The sequence below is a fragment of the Lissotriton vulgaris genome, chromosome 7, assembly GCF_964263255.1.
Source record: "Lissotriton vulgaris chromosome 7, aLisVul1.2, whole genome shotgun sequence".
NCBI lineage: Eukaryota > Metazoa > Chordata > Amphibia > Caudata > Salamandridae > Lissotriton > Lissotriton vulgaris.
Window position 1 is genome coordinate 930,802,168 of NC_141695.1, and position 24,785 is coordinate 930,826,952.

The 24,785-nt window shown below is 51.7% G+C and overlaps 1 protein-coding gene across 1 annotated transcript in view; it reads left to right on the forward strand.

Annotated features, from left to right (window-relative positions):
• Nucleotides 1-20,198: 20,198 nt before the first annotated feature.
• The window catches only part of FCHSD1 (FCH and double SH3 domains 1), a 309,094-nt gene continuing 304,507 nt past the window's right edge, over nt 20,199-24,785 (forward strand). The window contains exon 1 of the mRNA XM_086931360.1: nt 20,199-20,416. Within this exon, the coding sequence (XP_086787486.1) occupies nt 20,252-20,416 (165 nt within the window). The 5' untranslated portion in view covers nt 20,199-20,251. The remainder of the gene's footprint in view (nt 20,417-24,785) is intronic.

Below are 24,785 nucleotides of genomic sequence, written 5' to 3' on the forward strand. Positions count from 1 at the left end.
AACTGCCAAGCCATGCCTTTCCTGGACCGGAAACAAGCTTCCTAGAACCGGTTTCTGGCATTCCAGCCGTCTTCAGCCAGGCTTGCTTGAATCCAGTGGCACATTGAGCACGGGACTCACGTCTGAGCATACCCTGCCAATTTATGGCGAACAAAGCGGTACAAAGGGGGTGGTGATGGACGGAGCATCTGAACCAATCAAACACTCACACCCAGTCAAAAGCTCTGGGTTCAATCCATCACCGTTCTTTAACCCACTCTGCCACCCCAGTTCAGACATGGCCATATGCAAATCAGTCTGACCCTGTGCCTCATGGAAACAGTCAAGCCCGGACTGCCAAGCCATGCCTTCCCTGGACCGGAAACAAGCTTCCTAGGACCGGTTTCTGGCATTCCAGCCGTCTTCAGCCAGGCCTGCTTGAATCCAGTGGCAAAGTGAGCAAGGGACTCACATCTGAGCATACCCTGTCAAGGGCAAAGTGGTACAAAAGGGGGTGGTGCTGGACGTGAGTCCCTTGCTCACTTTGCCACTGGATTCAAGCAAGCCGGGCTGAAGACGGCTGATATGCCAGAAACCGGTCCTCGAAAGCTTGTTTCCGGTCCAGGGAAGGCATGGCTTGGCAGTTCAGACTGGACTGTTCCCATGAGGCACAGGGTCAGACTGATTTGCATATGGCCATGTCTGAACTCGGGTGGCAGAGTGGGCTAAAGAACAATGATAGATTAAACCCAGATCTGTTGACTTGGTGTGAGTGTTTGAGTGTTTCAGATGCTCCGTCCATCACCACCCCCTTTTGTATCGCTTTGCTCACCATAAGTTAGCAGGGTATGCTCAGACCTGAGTCCCTTGCTCACTTTGCCACTGAATTCAAGCAGGCCGAGCTGAAGACGGCTGAAATGCCAGAAACCGGTCCTCGAAAGCTTGTTTCCAGTCCAGGGAAGGCATGGCTTGTCAGTTCGGACTGGACTGTTCCCATGAGGCACAGGGTCAGACTGATTTGCATATGGCCATGTCTGAACTGGGGTGGCAGAGTGGGCTAAAGAACGATGATGGATTAAACCCAGATATGTTGACTGAGTGTGAGTGTTTGATTGGTTCAGATGCTCCGTCCATCGCTACCCCCTTTTGTACCACTTTGCTCGCCATAAGTTGGCAGGGTATGCTCAGACCTGAGTCTCTTGCTCACTTTGCCACTGGATTCAAGCAGGCCAAGCTAAAGACGGTTGAAAGGCCAGATACCAGTCCTCGGAAGCTTGTTTCCGGTCCAGGGAAGGCATGCCTTCGCAGTTTGGGCTGGACTGTTCCCATGAGGCACAGGGTCAGACTGATTTGCATATGGCCATGTCTGAACTGTGGTGGCAGAGTGGGCTAAAGAACGGTGATAGATTAAACACAGATCTGTCGACTGGGTGTGAGTGTTTGATTGGTTCAGATGCTCCGTCCATCACTACCTCCTTTTGTACCACTTTGCTCGCCATAAGTTGGCAGGGTATGCTCAGACGTGAGTCCATTGCTCACTTTGCCACTGGATTTAAGTAAGCCGGGCTGAAGACGGCTGAAATGACAGAATCCGGTCCTCGGAAGCTTGTTTCCGGTCCAGGGAAGGCATGGCTTGGCAATTCGGGCTGGACTGTTCCCATGAGGCACAGAGTCAGACTGATTTGCATATAGCCATGTCTGAACTGGGGTGGCAGAGTGGGCTAAAGAACGGTGATGGATTAAACCCAGATCTGTTGACTGGGTGTGAGTGTTTGATTGGTTCAGATACTCCATCCACCACCACCCCCTTTTGTACCACTTTGCTCGCCATAATTTGGCAGGGTATGCTCAGACGTGAGTCCCTTGCTCACTTTGCCACTGGATTCAAGCAAGCCGGGCTGAAGACGGCTGAAATGCCAGAAACCGGTCCTCAAAAGCTTGTTTCCGGTCCAGGGAAGGCATGGCTTGGCAGTTCAGACTGGACTGTTCCCATGAGGCACAGGGTCAGACTGATTTGCATATGGCCATGTCTGAACTCGGGTGACAGAGTGGGCTAAAGAACGGTGATGGATTAAACCCAGATCTGTTGACTGGGTGTGAGTGTTTGATTGGTTCAGATGCTCCGTCCATCGCCACCCCCTTTTGTACCACTTTGCTTGCCATAAGTTGGCAGGGTATGCTCAGACGTGAGTTCCCTGCTCACTTTGCCACTGGATTCAAGCAGGCCGGGCTGAAGATGGCTGAAATGCCAGATACCGGTCCTCGGAAGCTTGTTTCCGGTCCAGGGAAGTCATGGCTTGGCAGTTCGGGCTGAACTGTTCCCATGAGGCACAGGGTCAGACTGATTTACATATGGCCATGTCTGAACTGGCGTGGCAGAGTGGGCTAAAGAACGGTGATGGATCAAACCCAGATCTGTTGACTGGGTGTGAGTGTTTGATTGCTTCAGATGCTCCGTCCATCACCACCCCCTTTTGTATCACTTTGCTCGCCATAAGTTGGCATGGTATGCTCAGACGTGAGTCCCTTGCTCACTTTGCCACTGGATTCAAGCAAGCCGGGCTGAAGACAGCTGAAATACCAGAAACCGGTCCTTGAAAGCTTGTTTCCGGTCCAGGGAAGTCATGGCTTGGCAGTTCGGGCTGAACTGTTCCCATGAGGCACAGGGTCAGACTGATTTACATATGGCCATGTCTGAACTGGGGTGGCAGAGTGGGCTAAAGAACGGTGATGGATTAAACCCAGATCTGTTGACTGGGTGTGAGTGTTTGATTGGTTCAGATGCTCCATCCACCACCACCCCCTTTTGTACCACTTTGCTCGCCATAAGTTGGCAGGGTATGCTCAGACGTGAGTCCCTTGCTGACTTTGCCACTGGATTCAAGCAACCCGGGCTTAAGACGGCTGAAATGCCAGAAACCGGTCCTCGAAAGCTTGTTTCCGGTCCAGTGAAGGCATGGCTTGGCAGTTCAGACTGGACTGTTCCCATGAGGCACAGGGTCAGACTGATTTGCATATGGCCATGTCTGAACTCGGGTGGCAGAGTGGGCTAAAGAACGGTGATGGATTAAACCCAGATCTGTTGACTGGGTGTGAGTGTTTGATTGGTTCAGATGCTCCGTCCATCGCCACCCCCTTTTGTACCACTTTGCTCGCCATAAGTTGGCAGGGTATGCTCAGACGTGAGTTCCTTGCTCACTTTGCCACTGGATTCAAGCAGGCCGGGCTGAAGACGGCTGAAATGCCAGATACCGGTCCTCGGAAGCTCGTTTCCGGTCCAGGGAAGTCATGGCTTGGCAGTTCGGGCTGAACTGTTCCCATGAGGCACAGGGTCAGACTGATTTACATATGGCCATGTCTGAATTGGCGTGGCAGAGTGGGCTAAAGAACGGTGATGGATCAAACCCAGATCTGTTGACTGGGTGTGAGTGTTTGATTGCTTCAGATGCTCCGTCCATCACCACCCCCTTTTGTATCACTTTGCTCGCCATAAGTTGGCAGGGTATGCTCAGACGTGAGTCCCTTGCTCACTTTGCCACTGCATTCAAGTAAGCCGGGCTGAAGACAGCTGAAATACTAGAAACCGGTCCTTGAAAGCTTGTTTCCGGTCCAGGGAAGGCATGTCTTGGCAGTTCGGACTGGTCTGTTCCCATAAGGCAGAGGGTCAGACTGATTTGCATATGGCCATGTCTGAACTGGGGTGGCAGAGTGGGCTAAAGAACGGTGATGGATTAAACCCAGATCTGTGGACTGGGTGTGAGTGTTTGATTGGTTCAGATGCTCCGTCCATCGCCACCCCCTTTTGTACCACTTTGCTCGCCATAAGTTGGCAGGGTATGCTCAGACGTGAGTTCCTTGCTCACTTTGCCACTGGATTCAAGCAGGCCGGGCTGAAGACGGCTGAAATGCCAGATACCGGTCCTCGGGAGCTTGTTTCCGGTCCAGGGAAGGCATGGCTTGGCAGTTCGGGCTGAACTGTTCCCATGAGGCACAGGGTCAGACTGATTTGCATATGGCCATGTCTGAACTGGCGTGGCAGAGTGGGCTAAAGAACGGTGATGGATCAAACCCAGATCTGTTGACTGGGTGTGAGTGTTTGATTGCTTCAGATGCTCCGTCCATCACCACCCCCTTTTGTATCACTTTGCTCGCCATAAGTTGGCAGGGTATGCTCAGACGTGAGTCCATTGCTCACTTTGCCACTGGATTTAAGAAAGCCGGGCTGAAGACGGCTGAAATGACAGAAACCGGTCCTCGGAAGCTTGTTTCCGGTCCAGGGAAGGCATGGCTTGGCAATTTGGGCTGGACTGTTCCCATGAGGCACAGGGTCAGACTGATTTGCATATGGCCATGTCTGAACTGGGGTGGCAGAGTGGGCTAAAGAACGGTGATGGATTAAACCCAGATCTGTTGACTGGGTGTGAGTGTTTGATTGGTTCAGATGCTCCGTCCATCACCACCCCCTTTTGTACCGCTTTGCTCGCCATAAGTTAGCAGGGTATGCTCAGACCTGAGTACCTTGCTCACTTTGCCACTGGATTCAAGCAGGCCGGGCTGAAGGCGGCTGAAATGCCAGATACCGGTCCTCGAAAGCTTGTTTCCGGTCCAGGGAAGGCATGGCTTGGCAGTTCAGACTGGACTGTTCCCATGAGGCACAGGGTCAGACTGATTTGCATATGGCCATGTCTGAACTCGGGTGGCAGAGTGGGCTAAAGAACGGTGATGGATTAAACCAAGATCTGTTGACTGGGTGTGAGTGTTTGATTGGTTCAGATGCTCCGTCCATCACCACCCCCTTTTGTACCGCTTTGCTTGCCATAAGTTGGCAGGGTATTCTCAGACGTGAGTTCCTTGCTCACTTTGCCACTGGATTCAAGCAGGCCGGGCTGAAGACGGCTGAAATGCCAGATACCGGTCCTCGGAAGCTTGTTTCCGGTCCAGGGAAGTCATGGCTTGGCAGTTCGGGCTGAACTGTTCCCATGAGGCACAGGGTGAGACTGATTTACATATGGCCATGTCTGAACTGGCGTGGCAGAGTGGGCTAAAGAACGGTGATGGATCAAACCCAGATCTGTTGACTGGGTGTGAGTGTTTGATTGGTTCAGATGCTCCGTCCATCACCACCCCCTTTTGTACCGCTTTGCTCGCCATAAGTTAGCAGGGTATGCTCAGACCTGAGTCCCTTGCTCACTTTGCCACTGGATTCAAGCAGGCCGGGCTGAAGACGGCTGAAATGCCAGATACCGGTCCTCGGCGGCTTGTTTCCGGTCCAGGGAAGGCATGGCTTGGCAGTTCAGGCTGGACTGTTCCCATGAGGCACAGGTTCAGACTGATTTGCATATGACCATGTCTGAACTGGGGTGGCAGAGTGGGCTAAAGAACGGTGATGGATTAAACCCAGATCTGTGGACTGGGTGTGTTTGATTGGTTCAGGTGCTCCATCCACCACCACCCCCTTTTGTACCACTTTGCTCGCCATAAGTTGGCAGGGTATGCTCAGACGTGAGTCCCTTGCTCACTTTGCCACTGGATTCAAGCAAGCCGGGCTGAAGACGCCTGAAATTCCAGAAACCGGTCCTCAAAAGCTTGTTTCCAGTCCAGGGAAGGCATGGCTTGGCAGTTCGGACTGGACTGTTCCCATGAGGCACAGGTTCAGACTGATTTGCATATGACCATGTCTGAACTGGGGTGGCAGAGTGGGCTAAAGAACGGTGATGGATTAAACCCAGATCTGTCGACTGGGTGTGAGTGTTTGATTGGTTCAGATGCTCCGTCCATCACTACCCCCTTTTGTACCACTTTGCTCGCCATAAGTTGGCAGGGTATGCTCAGACGCGAGTCCATTGCTCACTTTGCCACTGGATTTAAGAAAGCCGGGCTGAAGACGGCTGAAATGACAGAATCCGGTCCTCGGAAGCTTGTTTCCGGTCCAGGGAAGGCATGGCTTGGCAATTCGGGCTGGACTGTTCCCATGAGGCACAGAGTCAGACTGATCTGCATATGGCCATGTCTGAACTGGGGTGGCAGAGTGGGCTAAAGAACGGTGATGGATTAAACCCAGATCTGTTGACTGGGTGTGAGTGTTTGATTGGTTCAGTTGCTCCATCCACCACCTCCCCCTTTTGTACCACTTTGCTCGCCATAAGTTGGCAGGGTATGCTCAGACGTGAGTCCCTTGCTCACTTTGCCACTGGATTCAAGCAAGCCGGGCTGAAGACGGCTGAAATGCCAGAAACCGGTCCTCGAAAGCTTGTTTCCGGTCCAGTGAAGGCGTGGCTTGGCAGTTCAGACTGGACTGTTCCCATGAGGCACAGGGTCAGACTGATTTGCATATGGCCATGTCTGAACTCGGGTGGCAGAGTGGGCTAAAGAACGGTGATGGATTAAACCCAGATCTGTTGACTGGGTGTGAGTGTTTGATTGGTTCAGATGCTCCGTCCATCGCCACCCCCTTTCGTACCACTTTGCTCGCCATAAGTTGGCAGGGTATGCTCAGACGTGAGGTCCTTGCTCACTTTGCCACTGGATTCAAGCAGGCCGGGCTGAAGACGGCTGAAATGCCAGATACCGGTCCTCGGAAGCTCGTTACCGGTCCAGGGAAGGCATGGCTTGGCAGTTCGGGCTGAACTGTTCCCATGAGGCACAGGGTCAGACTGATTTGCATATGGCCATGTCTGAACTGGCGTGGCAGAGTGGGCTAAAGAACGGTGATGGATCAAACCCAGATCTGTTGACTGGGTGTGAGTGTTTGATTGCTTCAGATGCTCCGTCCATCACCACCCCCTTTTGTATCACTTTGCTCGCCATAAGTTGGCAGGGTATGCTCAGACGTGAGTCCATTGCTCACTTTGCCACTGGATTTAAGAAAGCCGGGCTGAAGACGGCTGAAATGACAGAAACCTGTCCTCGGAAGCTTGTTTCCGGTCCAGGGAAGGCATGGCTTGGCAATTTGGGCTGGACTGTTCCCATGAAGCACAGGGTCAGACTGATTTGCATATGGCCATGTCTGAACTGGGGTGGCAGAGTGGGCTAAAGAACGGTGATGGATTAAACCCAGATCTGTTGACTGGGTGTGAGTGTTTGATTGATTCAGATGCTCCGTCCATCACCACCCCCTTTTGTACCGCTTTGCTCGCCATAAGTTAGCAGGGTATGCTCAGACCTGAGTCCCTTGCTCACTTTGCCACTGGATTCAAGCAGGCCGGGCTGAAGACGGCTGAAATGCCAAATACCGGTCCGCGAAAGCTTGTTTCCGGTCCAGGGAAGGCATGGCTTGGCAGTTCAGACTGGACTGTTCCCATGAGGCACAGGGTCAGACTGATTTTCATATGGTCATGTCTGAACTGGCGTGGCAGAGTGGGCTAAAGAACGGTGATGGATCAAACCCAGATCTGTTGACTGGGTGTGAGTGTTTGATTGGTTCAGATGCTCCGTCCATCACCACCCCCTTTTGTACCGCTTTGCTCGCCATAAGTTAGCAGGGTATGCTCAGACCTGAGTCCCTTGCTCACTTTGCCACTGGATTCAAGCAGGCCGGGCTGAAGACGGCTGAAATGCCAGATACCGGTCCTCGGCGGCTTGTTTCCGGTCCAGGGAAGGCATGGCTTGGCAGTTCAGGCTGGACTGTTCCCATGAGGCACAGGTTCAGACTGATTTGCATATGACCATGTCTGAACTGGGGTGGCAGAGTGGGCTAAAGAACGGTGATGGATTAAACCCAGATCTGTGGACTGGGTGTGTTTGATTGGTTCAGGTGCTCCATCCACCACCACCCCCTTTTGTACCACTTTGCTCGCCATAAGTTGGCAGGGTATGCTCAGACGTGAGTCCCTTGCTCACTTTGCCACTGGATTCAAGCAAGCCGGGCTGAAGACGGCTGAAATGCCAGAAACCGGTCCTCGAAAGCTTGTTTCCAGTCCAGGGAAGGCATGGCTTGGCAGTTCGGACTGCACTGTTCCCATGAGGCACAGGTGCAGACTGATTTGCATATGGCCACGTCTGAACTGGGGTGGCAGAGTGGGCTACAGAACGATGATGGATTAAACCCAGATCTGTTGACTGGGTGTGAGTATTTGATTTGTTCAGAAGCTCCGTCCATCCCTACCCCCTTTTGTACCACTTTGCTCGCCATAAGTTGTCAGGATATGCTCAGAACTGAGTCCCTTGCTCCCTTTGCCACTGGATTCAAGCAAGCCGGGCTGAAGACGGCTGAAATGCCAGAAACTGGTCCTCGGAAGCTTGTTTACTGTCAAGGGAAGGCATGGCTTGGCAGTTCGGGCTGGACTGTTCCCATGAGGCACGGGGTCAGACTGATTTGCATATGGCCATGTCTGAACTGGGGTGGCAGAGTGGGCTAAAGAACGGTGATGGATTAAACCCAGATCTGTTGACTGGGTGTGAGTATTTGATTTGTTCAGATGCTCCGTCCATCACCACCCCCTTTTGTACCACTTTGCTCGCCATTAGTTGGCAGGGTATGCTCAGACATGAGTCCCTTGCTCACTTTGCCACTGGATTTAAGCAAGCCGGGCTGAAGACGGCTGAAATGCCAGAAACTGGTCCTCGGAAGCTTGTTTACTGTCAAGGGAAGGCATGGCTTGGCAGTTCGGGCTGGACTGTTCCCATGAGGCACAGGGTCAGACTGATTTGCATATGGCCATGTCTGAACTGGGGTGGCAGAGTGGGCTAAAGAACGGTGATGGATTAAACCCAGATCTGTGGACTGGGTGTGTTTGATTGGTTCAGGTGCTCCATCCACCACCACCCCCTTTTGTACCACTTTGCTCGCCATAAGTTGGCAGGGTATGCTCAGACGTGAGTCCCTTGCTCACTTTGCTACTGGATTCAAGCAAGCCGGGCTGAAGACGCCTGAAATTCCAGAAACCGGTCCTCAAAAGCTTGTTTCCAGTCCAGGGAAGGCATGGCTTGGCAGTTCGGACTGGACTGTTCCCATGAGGCACAGGTTCAGACTGATTTGCATATGACCATGTCTGAACTGGGGTGGCAGAGTGGGCTAAAGAACGGTGATGGATTAAACCCAGATCTGTCGACTGGGTGTGAGTGTTTGATTGGTTCAGATGCTCCGTCCATCACTACCCCCTTTTGTACCACTTTGCTCGCCATAAGTTGGCAGGGTATGCTCAGACGCGAGTCCATTGCTCACTTTGCCACTGGATTTAAGAAAGCTGGGCTGAAGACGGCTGAAATGACAGAATCCGGTCCTCGGAAGCTTGTTTCCGGTCCAGGGAAGGCATGGCTTGGCAATTCGGGCTGGACTGTTCCCATGAGGCACAGAGTCAGACTGATCTGCATATGGCCATGTCTGAACTGGGGTGGCAGAGTGGGCTAAAGAACGGTGATGGATTAAACCCAGATCTGTTGACTGGGTGTGAGTGTTTGATTGGTTCAGATGCTCCATCCACCACCTCCCCCTTTTGTACCACTTTGCTCGCCATAAGTTGGCAGGGTATGCTCAGACGTGAGTCCCTTGCTCACTTTGCCACTGGATTCAAGCAAGCCGGGCTGAAGACGGCTGAAATGCCAGAAACCGGTCCTCGAAAGCTTGTTTCCGGTCCAGTGAAGGCATGGCTTGGCAGTTCAGACTGGACTGTTCCCATGAGGCACAGGGTCAGACTGATTTGCATATGGCCATGTCTGAACTCGGGTGGCAGAGTGGGCTAAAGAACGGTGATGGATTAAACCCAGATCTGTTGACTGGGTGTGAGTGTTTGATTGGTTCAGATGCTCCGTCCATCGCCACCCCCTTTTGTACCACTTTGCTCGCCATAAGTTGGCAGGGTATGCTCAGACGTGAGGTCCTTGCTCACTTTGCCACTGGATTCAAGCAGGCCGGGCTGAAGACGGCTGAAATGCCAGATACCGGTCCTCGGAAGCTCGTTTCCGGTCCAGGGAAGGCATGGCTTGGCAGTTCGGGCTGAACTGTTCCCATGAGGCACAGGGTCAGACTGATTTGCATATGGCCATGTCTGAACTGGCGTGGCAGAGTGGGCTAAAGAACGGTGATGGATCAAACCCAGATCTGTTGACTGGGTGTGAGTGTTTGATTGCTTCAGATGCTCCGTCCATCACCACCCCCTTTTGTATCACTTTGCTCGCCATAAGTTGGCAGGGTATGCTCAGACGTGAGTCCATTGCTCACTTTGCCACTGGATTTAAGAAAGCCGGGCTGAAGACGGCTGAAATGACAGAAACCTGTCCTCGGAAGCTTGTTTCCGGTCCAGGGAAGGCATGGCTTGGCAATTTGGGCTGGACTGTTCCCATGAAGCACAGGGTCAGACTGATTTGCATATGGCCATGTCTGAACTGGGGTGGCAGAGTGGGCTAAAGAACGGTGATGGATTAAACCCAGATCTGTTGACTGGGTGTGAGTGTTTGATTGATTCAGATGCTCCGTCCATCACCACCCCCTTTTGTACCGCTTTGCTCGCCATAAGTTAGCAGGGTATGCTCAGACCTGAGTCCCTTGCTCACTTTGCCACTGGATTCAAGCAGGCCGGGCTGAAGACGGCTGAAATGCCAAATACCGGTCCGCGAAAGCTTGTTTCCGGTCCAGGGAAGGCATGGCTTGGCAGTTCAGACTGGACTGTTCCCATGAGGCACAGGGTCAGACTGATTTTCATATGGCCATGTCTGAACTCGGGTGGCAGAGTGGGCTAAAGAACGGTGATGGATTAAACCCAGATCTGTTGACTGGGTGTGAGTGTTTGATTGGTTCAGATGCTCCGTCCATCACCACCCCCTTTTGTACCGCTTTGCTTGCCATAAGTTGGCAGGGTATTCTCAGACGTGAGTTCCTTGCTCACTTTGCCACTGGATTCAAGCAGGCCGGGCTGAAGACGGCTGAAATGCCAGATACCGGTCCTCGGAAGCTTGTTTCCGGTCCAGGGAAGTCATGGCTTGGCAGTTCGGGCTGAACTGTTCCCATGAGGCACAGGGTGAGACTGATTTACATATGGCCATGTCTGAACTGGCGTGGCAGAGTGGGCTAAAGAACGGTGATGGATCAAACCCAGATCTGTTGACTGGGTGTGAGTGTTTGATTGGTTCAGATGCTCCGTCCATCACCACCCCCTTTTGTACCGCTTTGCTCGCCATAGGTTAGCAGGGTATGCTCAGACCTGAGTCCCTTGCTCACTTTGCCACTGGATTCAAGCAGGCCGGGCTGAAGACGGCTGAAATGCCAGATACCGGTCCTCGGCGGCTTGTTTCCGGTCCAGGGAAGGCATGGCTTGGCAGTTCAGGCTGGACTGTTCCCATGAGGCACAGGTTCAGACTGATTTGCATATGACCATGTCTGAACTGGGGTGGCAGAGTGGGCTAAAGAACGGTGATGGATTAAACCCAGATCTGTGGACTGGGTGTGTTTGATTGGTTCAGGTGCTCCATCCACCACCACCCCCTTTTGTACCACTTTGCTCGCCATAAGTTGGCAGGGTATGCTCAGACGTGAGTCCCTTGCTCACTTTGCCACTGGATTCAAGCAAGCCGGGCTGAAGACGCCTGAAATTCCAGAAACCGGTCCTCAAAAGCTTGTTTCCAGTCCAGGGAAGGCATGGCTTGGCAGTTCGGACTGGACTGTTCCCATGAGGCACAGGTTCAGACTGATTTGCATATGACCATGTCTGAACTGGGGTGGCAGAGTGGGCTAAAGAACGGTGATGGATTAAACCCAGATCTGTCGACTGGGTGTGAGTGTTTGATTGGTTCAGATGCTCCGTCCATCACTACCCCCTTTTGTACCACTTTGCTCGCCATAAGTTGGCAGGGTATGCTCAGACGCGAGTCCATTGCTCACTTTGCCACTGGATTTAAGAAAGCCGGGCTGAAGACGGCTGAAATGACAGAATCTGGTCCTCGGAAGCTTGTTTCGGGTCCAGGGAAGGCATGGCTTGGCAATTCGGGCTGGACTGTTCCCATGAGGCACAGAGTCAGACTGATCTGCATATGGCCATGTCTGAACTGGGGTGGCAGAGTGGGCTAAAGAACGGTGATGGATTAAACCCAGATCTGTTGACTGGGTGTGAGTGTTTGATTGGTTCAGATGCTCCATCCACCACCTCCCCCTTTTGTACCACTTTGCTCGCCATAAGTTGGCAGGGTATGCTCAGACGTGAGTCCCTTGCTCACTTTGCCACTGGATTCAAGCAAGCCGGGCTGAAGACGGCTGAAATGCCAGAAACCGGTCCTCGAAAGCTTGTTTCCGGTCCAGTGAAGGCATGGCTTGGCAGTTCAGACTGGACTGTTCCCATGAGGCACAGGGTCAGACTGATTTGCATATGGCCATGTCTGAACTCGGGTGGCAGAGTGGGCTAAAGAACGGTGATGGATTAAACCCAGATCTGTTGACTGGGTGTGAGTGTTTGATTGGTTCAGATGCTCCGTCCATCGCCACCCCCTTTTGTACCACTTTGCTCGCCATAAGTTGGCAGGGTATGCTCAGACGTGAGGTCCTTGCTCACTTTGCCACTGGATTCAAGCAGGCCGGGCTGAAGACGGCTGAAATGCCAGATACCGGTCCTCGGAAGCTCGTTACCGGTCCAGGGAAGGCATGGCTTGGCAGTTCGGGCTGAACTGTTCCCATGAGGCACAGGGTCAGACTGATTTGCATATGGCCATGTCTGAACTGGCGTGGCAGAGTGGGCTAAAGAACGGTGATGGATCAAACCCAGATCTGTTGACTGGGTGTGAGTGTTTGATTGCTTCAGATGCTCCGTCCATCACCACCCCCTTTTGTATCACTTTGCTCGCCATAAGTTGGCAGGGTATGCTCAGACGTGAGTCCATTGCTCACTTTGCCACTGGATTTAAGAAAGCCGGGCTGAAGACGGCTGAAATGACAGAAACCTGTCCTCGGAAGCTTGTTTCCGGTCCAGGGAAGGCATGGCTTGGCAATTTGGGCTGGACTGTTCCCATGAAGCACAGGGTCAGACTGATTTGCATATGGCCATGTCTGAACTGGGGTGGCAGAGTGGGCTAAAGAACGGTGATGGATTAAACCCAGATCTGTTGACTGGGTGTGAGTGTTTGATTGATTCAGATGCTCCGTCCATCACCACCCCCTTTTGTACCGCTTTGCTCGCCATAAGTTAGCAGGGTATGCTCAGACCTGAGTCCCTTGCTCACTTTGCCACTGGATTCAAGCAGGCCGGGCTGAAGACGGCTGAAATGCCAAATACCGGTCCGCGAAAGCTTGTTTCCGGTCCAGGGAAGGCATGGCTTGGCAGTTCAGACTGGACTGTTCCCATGAGGCACAGGGTCAGACTGATTTTCATATGGCCATGTCTGAACTCGGGTGGCAGAGTGGGCTAAAGAACGGTGATGGATTAAACCCAGATCTGTTGACTGGGTGTGAGTGTTTGATTGGTTCAGATGCTCCGTCCATCACCACCCCCTTTTGTACCGCTTTGCTTGCCATAAGTTGGCAGGGTATTCTCAGACGTGAGTTCCTTGCTCACTTTGCCACTGGATTCAAGCAGGCCGGGCTGAAGACGGCTGAAATGCCAGATACCGGTCCTCGGAAGCTTGTTTCCGGTCCAGGGAAGTCATGGCTTGGCAGTTCGGGCTGAACTGTTCCCATGAGGCACAGGGTGAGACTGATTTACATATGGTCATGTCTGAACTGGCGTGGCAGAGTGGGCTAAAGAACGGTGATGGATCAAACCCAGATCTGTTGACTGGGTGTGAGTGTTTGATTGGTTCAGATGCTCCGTCCATCACCACCCCCTTTTGTACCGCTTTGCTCGCCATAAGTTAGCAGGGTATGCTCAGACCTGAGTCCCTTGCTCACTTTGCCACTGGATTCAAGCAGGCCGGGCTGAAGACGGCTGAAATGCCAGATACCGGTCCTCGGCGGCTTGTTTCCGGTCCAGGGAAGGCATGGCTTGGCAGTTCAGGCTGGACTGTTCCCATGAGGCACAGGTTCAGACTGATTTGCATATGACCATGTCTGAACTGGGGTGGCAGAGTGGGCTAAAGAACGGTGATGGATTGAACCCAGATCTGTGGACTGGGTGTGTTTGATTGGTTCAGGTGCTCCATCCACCACCACCCCCTTTTGTACCACTTTGCTCGCCATAAGTTGGCAGGGTATGCTCAGACGTGAGTCCCTTGCTCACTTTGCCACTGGATTCAAGCAAGCCGGGCTGAAGACGGCTGAAATGCCAGAAACCGGTCCTCGAAAGCTTGTTTCCAGTCCAGGGAAGGCATGGCTTGGCAGTTCGGACTGCACTGTTCCCATGAGGCACAGGTGCAGACTGATTTGCATATGGCCACGTCTGAACTGGGGTGGCAGAGTGGGCTACAGAACGATGATGGATTAAACCCAGATCTGTTGACTGGGTGTGAGTATTTGATTTGTTCAGAAGCTCCGTCCATCCCTACCCCCTTTTGTACCACTTTGCTCGCCATAAGTTGTCAGGATATGCTCAGAACTGAGTCCCTTGCTCCCTTTGCCACTGGATTCAAGCAAGCCGGGCTGAAGACGGCTGAAATGCCAGAAACTGGTCCTCGGAAGCTTGTTTACTGTCAAGGGAAGGCATGGCTTGGCAGTTCGGGCTGGACTGTTCCCATGAGGCACGGGGTCAGACTGATTTGCATATGGCCATGTCTGAACTGGGGTGGCAGAGTGGGCTAAAGAACGGTGATGGATTAAACCCAGATCTGTTGACTGGGTGTGAGTATTTGATTTGTTCAGATGCTCCGTCCATCACCACCCCCTTTTGTACCACTTTGCTCGCCATTAGTTGGCAGGGTATGCTCAGACATGAGTCCCTTGCTCACTTTGCCACTGGATTTAAGCAAGCCGGGCTGAAGACGGCTGAAATGCCAGAAACTGGTCCTCGGAAGCTTGTTTACTGTCAAGGGAAGGCATGGCTTGGCAGTTCGGGCTGGACTGTTCCCATGAGGCACAGGGTCAGACTGATTTGCATATGGCCATGTCTGAACTGGGGTGGCAGAGTGGGCTAAAGAACGGTGATGGATTAAACCCAGATCTGTGGACTGGGTGTGTTTGATTGGTTCAGGTGCTCCATCCACCACCACCCCCTTTTGTACCACTTTGCTCGCCATAAGTTGGCAGGGTATGCTCAGACGTGAGTCCCTTGCTCACTTTGCTACTGGATTCAAGCAAGCCGGGCTGAAGACGCCTGAAATTCCAGAAACCGGTCCTCAAAAGCTTGTTTCCAGTCCAGGGAAGGCATGGCTTGGCAGTTCGGACTGGACTGTTCCCATGAGGCACAGGTTCAGACTGATTTGCATATGACCATGTCTGAACTGGGGTGGCAGAGTGGGCTAAAGAACGGTGATGGATTAAACCCAGATCTGTCGACTGGGTGTGAGTGTTTGATTGGTTCAGATGCTCCGTCCATCACTACCCCCTTTTGTACCACTTTGCTCGCCATAAGTTGGCAGGGTATGCTCAGACGCGAGTCCATTGCTCACTTTGCCACTGGATTTAAGAAAGCTGGGCTGAAGACGGCTGAAATGACAGAATCCGGTCCTCGGAAGCTTGTTTCCGGTCCAGGGAAGGCATGGCTTGGCAATTCGGGCTGGACTGTTCCCATGAGGCACAGAGTCAGACTGATCTGCATATGGCCATGTCTGAACTGGGGTGGCAGAGTGGGCTAAAGAACGGTGATGGATTAAACCCAGATCTGTTGACTGGGTGTGAGTGTTTGATTGGTTCAGATGCTCCATCCACCACCTCCCCCTTTTGTACCACTTTGCTCGCCATAAGTTGGCAGGGTATGCTCAGACGTGAGTCCCTTGCTCACTTTGCCACTGGATTCAAGCAAGCCGGGCTGAAGACGGCTGAAATGCCAGAAACCGGTCCTCGAAAGCTTGTTTCCGGTCCAGTGAAGGCATGGCTTGGCAGTTCAGACTGGACTGTTCCCATGAGGCACAGGGTCAGACTGATTTGCATATGGCCATGTCTGAACTCGGGTGGCAGAGTGGGCTAAAGAACGGTGATGGATTAAACCCAGATCTGTTGACTGGGTGTGAGTGTTTGATTGGTTCAGATGCTCCGTCCATCGCCACCCCCTTTTGTACCACTTTGCTCGCCATAAGTTGGCAGGGTATGCTCAGACGTGAGGTCCTTGCTCACTTTGCCACTGGATTCAAGCAGGCCGGGCTGAAGACGGCTGAAATGCCAGATACCGGTCCTCGGAAGCTCGTTTCCGGTCCAGGGAAGGCATGGCTTGGCAGTTCGGGCTGAACTGTTCCCATGAGGCACAGGGTCAGACTGATTTGCATATGGCCATGTCTGAACTGGCGTGGCAGAGTGGGCTAAAGAACGGTGATGGATCAAACCCAGATCTGTTGACTGGGTGTGAGTGTTTGATTGCTTCAGATGCTCCGTCCATCACCACCCCCTTTTGTATCACTTTGCTCGCCATAAGTTGGCAGGGTATGCTCAGACGTGAGTCCATTGCTCACTTTGCCACTGGATTTAAGAAAGCCGGGCTGAAGACGGCTGAAATGACAGAAACCTGTCCTCGGAAGCTTGTTTCCGGTCCAGGGAAGGCATGGCTTGGCAATTTGGGCTGGACTGTTCCCATGAAGCACAGGGTCAGACTGATTTGCATATGGCCATGTCTGAACTGGGGTGGCAGAGTGGGCTAAAGAACGGTGATGGATTAAACCCAGATCTGTTGACTGGGTGTGAGTGTTTGATTGATTCAGATGCTCCGTCCATCACCACCCCCTTTTGTACCGCTTTGCTCGCCATAAGTTAGCAGGGTATGCTCAGACCTGAGTCCCTTGCTCACTTTGCCACTGGATTCAAGCAGGCCGGGCTGAAGACGGCTGAAATGCCAAATACCGGTCCGCGAAAGCTTGTTTCCGGTCCAGGGAAGGCATGGCTTGGCAGTTCAGACTGGACTGTTCCCATGAGGCACAGGGTCAGACTGATTTTCATATGGCCATGTCTGAACTCGGGTGGCAGAGTGGGCTAAAGAACGGTGATGGATTAAACCCAGATCTGTTGACTGGGTGTGAGTGTTTGATTGGTTCAGATGCTCCGTCCATCACCACCCCCTTTTGTACCGCTTTGCTTGCCATAAGTTGGCAGGGTATTCTCAGACGTGAGTTCCTTACTCACTTTGCCACTGGATTCAAGCAGGCCGGGCTGAAGACGGCTGAAATGCCAGATACCGGTCCTCGGAAGCTTGTTTCCGGTCCAGGGAAGTCATGGCTTGGCAGTTCGGGCTGAACTGTTCCCATGAGGCACAGGGTGAGACTGATTTACATATGGCCATGTCTGAACTGGCGTGGCAGAGTGGGCTAAAGAACGGTGATGGATCAAACCCAGATCTGTTGACTGGGTGTGAGTGTTTGATTGGTTCAGATGCTCCGTCCATCACCACCCCCTTTTGTACCGCTTTGCTCGCCATAGGTTAGCAGGGTATGCTCAGACCTGAGTCCCTTGCTCACTTTGCCACTGGATTCAAGCAGGCCGGGCTGAAGACGGCTGAAATGCCAGATACCGGTCCTCGGCGGCTTGTTTCCGGTCCAGGGAAGGCATGGCTTGGCAGTTCAGGCTGGACTGTTCCCATGAGGCACAGGTTCAGACTGATTTGCATATGACCATGTCTGAACTGGGGTGGCAGAGTGGGCTAAAGAACGGTGATGGATTAAACCCAGATCTGTGGACTGGGTGTGTTTGATTGGTTCAGGTGCTCCATCCACCACCACCCCCTTTTGTACCACTTTGCTCGCCATAAGTTGGCAGGGTATGCTCAGACGTGAGTCCCTTGCTCACTTTGCCACTGGATTCAAGCAAGCCGGGCTGAAGACGGCTGAAATGCCAGAAACCGGTCCTCGAAAGCTTGTTTCCAGTCCAGGGAAGGCATGGCTTGGCAGTTCGGACTGCACTGTTCCCATGAGGCACAGGTGCAGACTGATTTGCATATGGCCACGTCTGAACTGGGGTGGCAGAGTGGGCTACAGAACGATGATGGATTAAACCCAGATCTGTTGACTGGGTGTGAGTATTTGATTTGTTCAGAAGCTCCGTCCATCCCTACCCCCTTTTGTACCACTTTGCTCGCCATAAGTTGTCAGGATATGCTCAGAACTGAGTCCCTTGCTCCCTTTGCCACTGGATTCAAGCAAGCCGGGCTGAAGACGGCTGAAATGCCAGAAACTGGTCCTCGGAAGCTTGTTTACTGTCAAGGGAAGGCATGGCTTGGCAGTTCGGGCTGGACTGTTCCCATGAGGCACGGGGTCAGACTGATTTGCATATGGCCATGTCTGAACTGGGGTGGCAGAGTGGGCTAAAGAACGGTGATGGATTAAACCCAGATCTGTTGACTGGGTGTGAGTATTTGATTTGTTCAGATGCTCCGTCCATCACCACCCCCTTTTGTACCACTTTGCTCGCCATTAGTTGGCAGGGTATGCTCAGACATGAGTCCCTTGCTCACTTTGCCACTGGATTTAAGCAAGCCGGGCTGAAGACGGCTGAAATGCCAGAAACTGGTCCTCGGAAGCTTGTTTACTGTCAAGGGAAGGCATGGCTTGGCAGTTCGGGCTGGACTGTTCCCATGAGGCACAGGGTCAGACTGATTTGCATATGGCCATGTCTGAACTGGGGTGGCAGAGTGGGCTAAAGAACGGGGATAGATTAAACCCAGATCTGTTGACGGGTGTGAGTGTTTGATTGGTTCAGATGCTCCGTCCATCACCACCCCCTTTTGTACCTCTCTGTCCTAGTCCTCAACACTGTGCTTACCAAATGCGCCAAGAGATCCCTGTTGTGATGATTAGTTGCGCAATACAAGTCCTAAATAAATAAACAAAAATAAAGATGTGAGCCGGTGCCATATCAGTAACATATACATGATCCTTAATATCATATATAATCTGCTGTGCTGCCTCATTGAAACACTGCTCTCAAAGACCGATCAGAATAGCGGACATATGCTTGAGGGCATGCTGTTGTACAAAAGGCTCATAATCTTTCATCACACTCCACAAGCCTTCCACACCATAAATGGGGTTAAGGGCCCTGGGCGCGCAGATGTTAGCGAAAGCTTTGCGTACTAGTGAAGATGCTAAATAACAGCGCTCAGGCAGACTGCTGAGGCACTATAAATGTGTGACAATGCATTTCAGTTCGGTGATGCAGCCCACCACAGCATAGCAGTGAGGCCAGGGGAAAGGGCCCCCTAAGGTGGCAAACTTGCCAGTGGCACCTTTAATACCGTGGCCTTACTGTGTCGCATTGTTGCGAGGCTCCAAGTTGGAGGGTTGACTGCGGGGCCCTGGGCAGCGGCCCACACTGCCCATGCCCAGCGCCAGCCCTGGACATAAAAAAAGATAATGGCCTGCAAAGGGGAGACCGAGCCAAGCAGTCTCCCGCTATGTTCACTCTCCTCCACCTGAGTCATTCTATTCTACTGTATGGAGACTCGCCTCCATCACCCAGTCTCCTAACTACCTCAGACCACACGTTTTTACTGCAACCAGCGTCAGATTGGTAACGCAGGCACTCGGGCAATGCCCAAGGGGCCGGTATCCTTGTTCCAGCTGTGGGCTGCTTTTTTTAGCAACCTGGGGACCCAATTTGGGCGGTGTTTGTGGTGTTCTTTGCCACCAGCGGCCTAGTGGGTGCCTGTGTGGCCTTTCTGGAGGCAGATGGACGTCCATACCTCCCTTTTATCAACAGGAGAGGTGTCACTCCCTTCCAGTCGCTGGGCCTGCCCATTAATGTATGGATACTGAGTGGGGTAAGGGGGCATAAACAGAAGTGGCCTCACTTGTTTCCAGGTCTGTTTTCACCAGTGTAAACTAATCCGAGCATTTTTTTACCCCCCCTTTTTTTTAATACAATTTCGCCCAAGCAGTGTTTTGCGGAAAGGCAATATGCAAATGTGGCCCACTTTTTTTTTAGCATGCCTGGGCCGATTTTTAATCCTAATCCAACCCTGACTGCAACGCTACCTTCTCATCATAGCACTACCCCCTCGTCAACAGCATGGATTCTGCTATTTTCTCCGTAATCAACTTTAAGGGAAAGGAGAACTTTTCCATGTAGGAAGCCAGTCTCAGGTGAAAGATACGGAGGGGTGCCCGAGAACAGACAATGACGCAGGAATAAAGACAGCTAAACTCAACAATGAGATCTGGTTAGGCCAATGACACCTGTAATGACAGGGGCTCACAGGATTATGTGGAAAATACCTTGCCAGAATCATGCTGGCCTTAGTGGAGGAGGCGGGCTGAGGCTCGAGAGGCCGGGCCGAGGTGCTGGATGCCGCCCCGTGGAGGGCGGGGCTCCCCGGGCCAGAACGGGGGCGGTCCGCGGCTCCGGGACACTCAGTTCCGGACACTCGCTCCCCGGAGCCATCGTCGCGTCTGGAGCCTAGCGCTACGGCGGAGCCCGGGGGACAGCAGCATGCAGCCTCCACCGAGAAAAGTAAGTCGTGAAGGGGCTCGGAAACGGGGGACTGAGTGGACCTACGAGAGCGAGAGTTTCGGGAAGAGAGAGGAAGGGAGAGCTGAGTTGCTGTCTGCTATCTTTTACCCCATTCAGTCTAGAAAGACGCGGAGAGGTGTTCAGGTGTAGTGCAGTCCCAGTGCAGAGGCAGCGCGAGGGAGAGATAACACGGTCTCCTCTGCAGACTCAGCTCCGGGGTAACTACAGAGGCGCAGGTGTCCCAGTGGAGAGACAGCTGTCACAGAGATACGGGGCTATCTCGTGGAGACAGGGGCGTAGGTGCACTCCCTTTGAGCACTTGGGTTTATTCTTCCAGAGGCAGAAAAGGGGCAATCTCTAAAGCTTACACACCTCTGAAGAATGACTCATGCCGACCATTGAATTGCGAGAGAGCTGACCTGGAAAGGGGGGCGGGGGACCTAGAGGAGAATTAAGAGATAGAGAGACATACACGAGAGCTGAGAGACAGATTCTATAACACAGAGACACTCGGAAAATGACCCACTCCCTGAACTGAACAAGTAGCCTTTTAAAGTTGAAAATCCATCCCAAGCGACTGATGACTCCTCTTCAAGTTTGGCCTCGGGACACATTCTGCACATCAAAGTCAGTGAGTAAGAAACACCTGCCCCTACCTGGGCTGCCTAATCCTCTGACGCCCCCTGTCATAGTTATAACAACACAGAAGAGGGATTCTCCTTCCAGACAGACAGGGACAGCCCACCTGCAGAGGCTGCTGTAGAGACAGCACGTGTGTGCACCTGTCACATAGTACAGTGGTAGGCACAGGGGGCTTCCATCTTATTTCTACCCATTATTAATGAGGCAGTTGCTTCTTTCTAAGGAAGCACACACGAAGGAACAGACTTGTTCTATGGTTAAGAAGGAAATCGAGAATCTGGGAATGTTGTATACAATGGGAAACGGCCACTACAACGAGGCCGTTTCCACGAATACATTAACCACGCATTCAAAATTAGTTAATCTTCTGCCCGTTTTTTAATGGGTTCTAGAGGCTACGCCTTCTCTGCCTGTTTGCCAGGGTGGAGGCTGCCACCATTGTTACCTCCATCCTACATTCGGTGGGTGTCCACCTCTGGAGCATCCTGTCCATACATGTGTTTTTTTCGGATCGATTTGCTATGTACAAAAATCCCAGGTATTTTTTGTATGGTTTTGATTGTTTCTGCGTTAGTATTAATAGGTAGCATTGGGAGAATTTGAGGCCTGGCCAGAGTACAGAGTCCATCATCCCCTTTGGTATCTCTTTGTTCGCCCTAAGTTGGCAGGGTATGCCCAGACGTGAGTCCCTTTTTCACTTTGCCACTGGATTCAAGATAGCCTGGCTGATGAGGGTTAGGAACCCAAAACCAGTCCCAGGATGCTTGTTTCCAGTCATGGGAAGACATGGCTTGGCAGTTCTGGCTGGACTGTTCCCATGAGGCACAGGGTCAGACTGATTTGCATATGGCCATGTCTGAACTGGGGTGGTGGAGTGAGCTAAAGAATGGTGATGGAGTAAACCCAGATCAGTTGACCGGGGGTGAGTGTTTGATTTGCTCAAACGCTCCGTCCATCATCCCCTTTGATATCGCTTTGTTCGCCCTAAGTTGGCAGGGTATGCCCAGACGTGGGTCCCGTGCTCACTTTGCCACTGGATTCAAGATAGCCTGGCGGATGAGGGTTATGTACCCGAAACCGGTCCCAGGAGGCTTGTTTCCGGTCCAGGGAAGACATGGCATGCAAGTTCGGACTGGACTGTTCCCATGAGGCACAGGGTCTGACTGATTTGCATATGGCCATGTCTGAACTGGGGTGGTGGAGTGAGCTAAAGAATGGTGATGGATTAAACCCAGATCAGTTGACTTGGTGAGTGTTTGATTTGCTCAAACGCTCCGTCCATCATCCCCTTTGGTATCGTAGAGTACAGAATGGGCAGGAGAGAAGATGGCCTTCCATCATGTCTCAGTGAGCCCTTTCTTTCAGACTTGCTTTTTTGTTGAAGGTGTACAGAGAGCTTTTCTGCAACGTTTGAAACGATTTACAGAAAACGTTTCATAGTTTGCACCGGTTTTACTCTGGAACACCCGTATGAAAATTGTGACCCTTGCAGCAATTTATGTCACATATAAGAGAAAGATATAGTTATTTGGAAGATTTGCTTGCTAAAAGAAAAGTGAGGGCTTTGTTACAGTATCCCTTGTACTTTCATTAGGGCCGGTAACGGGGGTTAGTGGCCCGTTGCCATTATAACTCTACAAAAGTGGGGTATTTTGCCCGAAGACTACACCTGCTCAAAGTAAGTCGAGCCTTTGAGTGAAAATCTAGGGGGGAGTGAGGAAGGACTAACCCTGAGAACCTGCACCAAAATAACAGAATCCCTTGAAACTGCTCACCTCTAAGGAGGCCTTCAGAGTCCCTCTCGTAGGAACAGAGTAAGTCTGCTCCCGCCTCTGGTGTTGCTGATGTCCCTGGTGCCTGTAATGCTTGGGGGCTGTGGAGAGTTACCATCCAGGGACCTCAGTGTGAAGTCCTTAGGTGTGTGCTCCGCATTGCCTTGTGTAGGGAAAGGCTTTGCTGAACGTAAACTTCCAGAGAAAGCTTCATTTTGCAGCATGGAATTGTGATACAAAATTGCAGGTAGCATGAATCGTATCCCTGGGAGGTATGTGGTTTGACTTCGTTCCCTATACAGAGATAACACTTTGCATGGATAAAGCAGGAGTTCACAACCTTTTTAAGAGCAAAAGTCAGTGCCTTTGCAAATTTGTGGGCAGAGAAATATATTTCTACACTCTGAAGGCTTTTAGCCTGTACTTACTATACTTCATCCTCCCACTCCCTTACACACCCCTGTGGTGAATTTTTGCTTGTTGGGACCCAATAACTCTTGGGTAGTGGCATTTTCTTCTAAAGAATAGTAGATGGCAGGCCATTCAAATTAACCTAATTGTGGTGCTTTGCTAGAGATGTACATCTGCCCACACTCCTCATCACCATTACTAGACGTCGACAAACATGAGTGGCACAGGGAGAGGGAGACTTCTGAATGCATCAGGAGGCTGAGATTTCAATCCTAGGCACCAAGTCAACTTGGAATAAAGGCAATGGCTAAGATGTGCTGGGAACTGTGAGATAGATACACATGGGGTCATTCAGCATTGCGCTATGCAGAACATTTGCACAACTTCTCATGACGTGAAAGGATTCTATTGAACCACTTTTGAACAGCACTATGTGCACCAACTCTGGTGAAAAACTATCGCTTGCATTCAAGTAAGCTCAAACATTGTCCTGCGTGTACCATAATGCTAAGGGGCGAACTGTGCTGTGATCTGAGGCAGTGTTCTCCCATCTCCGTTCCATTTTTGGTAGTTGTTTCATCATCCTTTGTATTTTTTTCCCAACAATGCACAAAACCAAGTACAATCCTCCTTGAACAGCGCCTGACACTGATTCACGGACCGTTTTGTGGTCATGAGTCCTAGTTCAGAGGATTAGGATTTGAGTCACTTTCTGATCGTAAATCACACTTAGGGCCTTGGAAAATAAACCATTGCAGCAGATTATTCACTGCCATAAGTTCATGGTCAGGGCTGGGTGCATGGGTGTGCCCAGTACAGGAGCCCTGTGGGCAGCGAGAATGTGATGAACAACAACACACACTTCCAGAATGTATCCCTCTCTCTTCTATGTGTGCTACTTTGAAGACATAGGCTATAGTAGAGTTTACTGCTTCCGGGGTTGACATATGCACCTTCGTATTACTTCTCAGGAATCTTCATCACTCAAAGTGTTGAAGTCCAAGTAAGGACTGTGACGAGGAAGACACATGAGGAGGCAATAGTTGGATTACTTATCAGTAATCTTCATTACTCCAAGTCTTCCTCATTCAAGTCCTTTCCATTCCGTCGGGGTCCAGACAAGGCAGACGACGACGAGTTAAAGGCCTTGCTGCTTGTTAGTAATCTTCATTACTTATCAGATCAATCAATGATCTTTATTCGGCTACAAGTATCCATAAAAGCACAATTCAATCACTTATCAGAACTCCTTATTCCCTACAGTTGGACATGAATAGGCTGAGATTGCATGACCAGGGCTAGTATTGGGTGTTCTAAAGTTGAGACCTGAAAATGAATTTACTGCTGGTGAATTATGAAGTAAGCAGCGTTTGTGAGTAACGCTGATTCCGAGCGAACATGTTTTTCTGTGCTTATGGGCTTATGGTTGTGCAGGATGGTTGCACTACCTGAGCGCCTCGGAGCTGCATAAGCCTCCTGCTGGGGCCTGGGGCACAAGGTTGTAGGTTGTTTAGCAATACCTTATGATGGAAAAGATAAGGGGC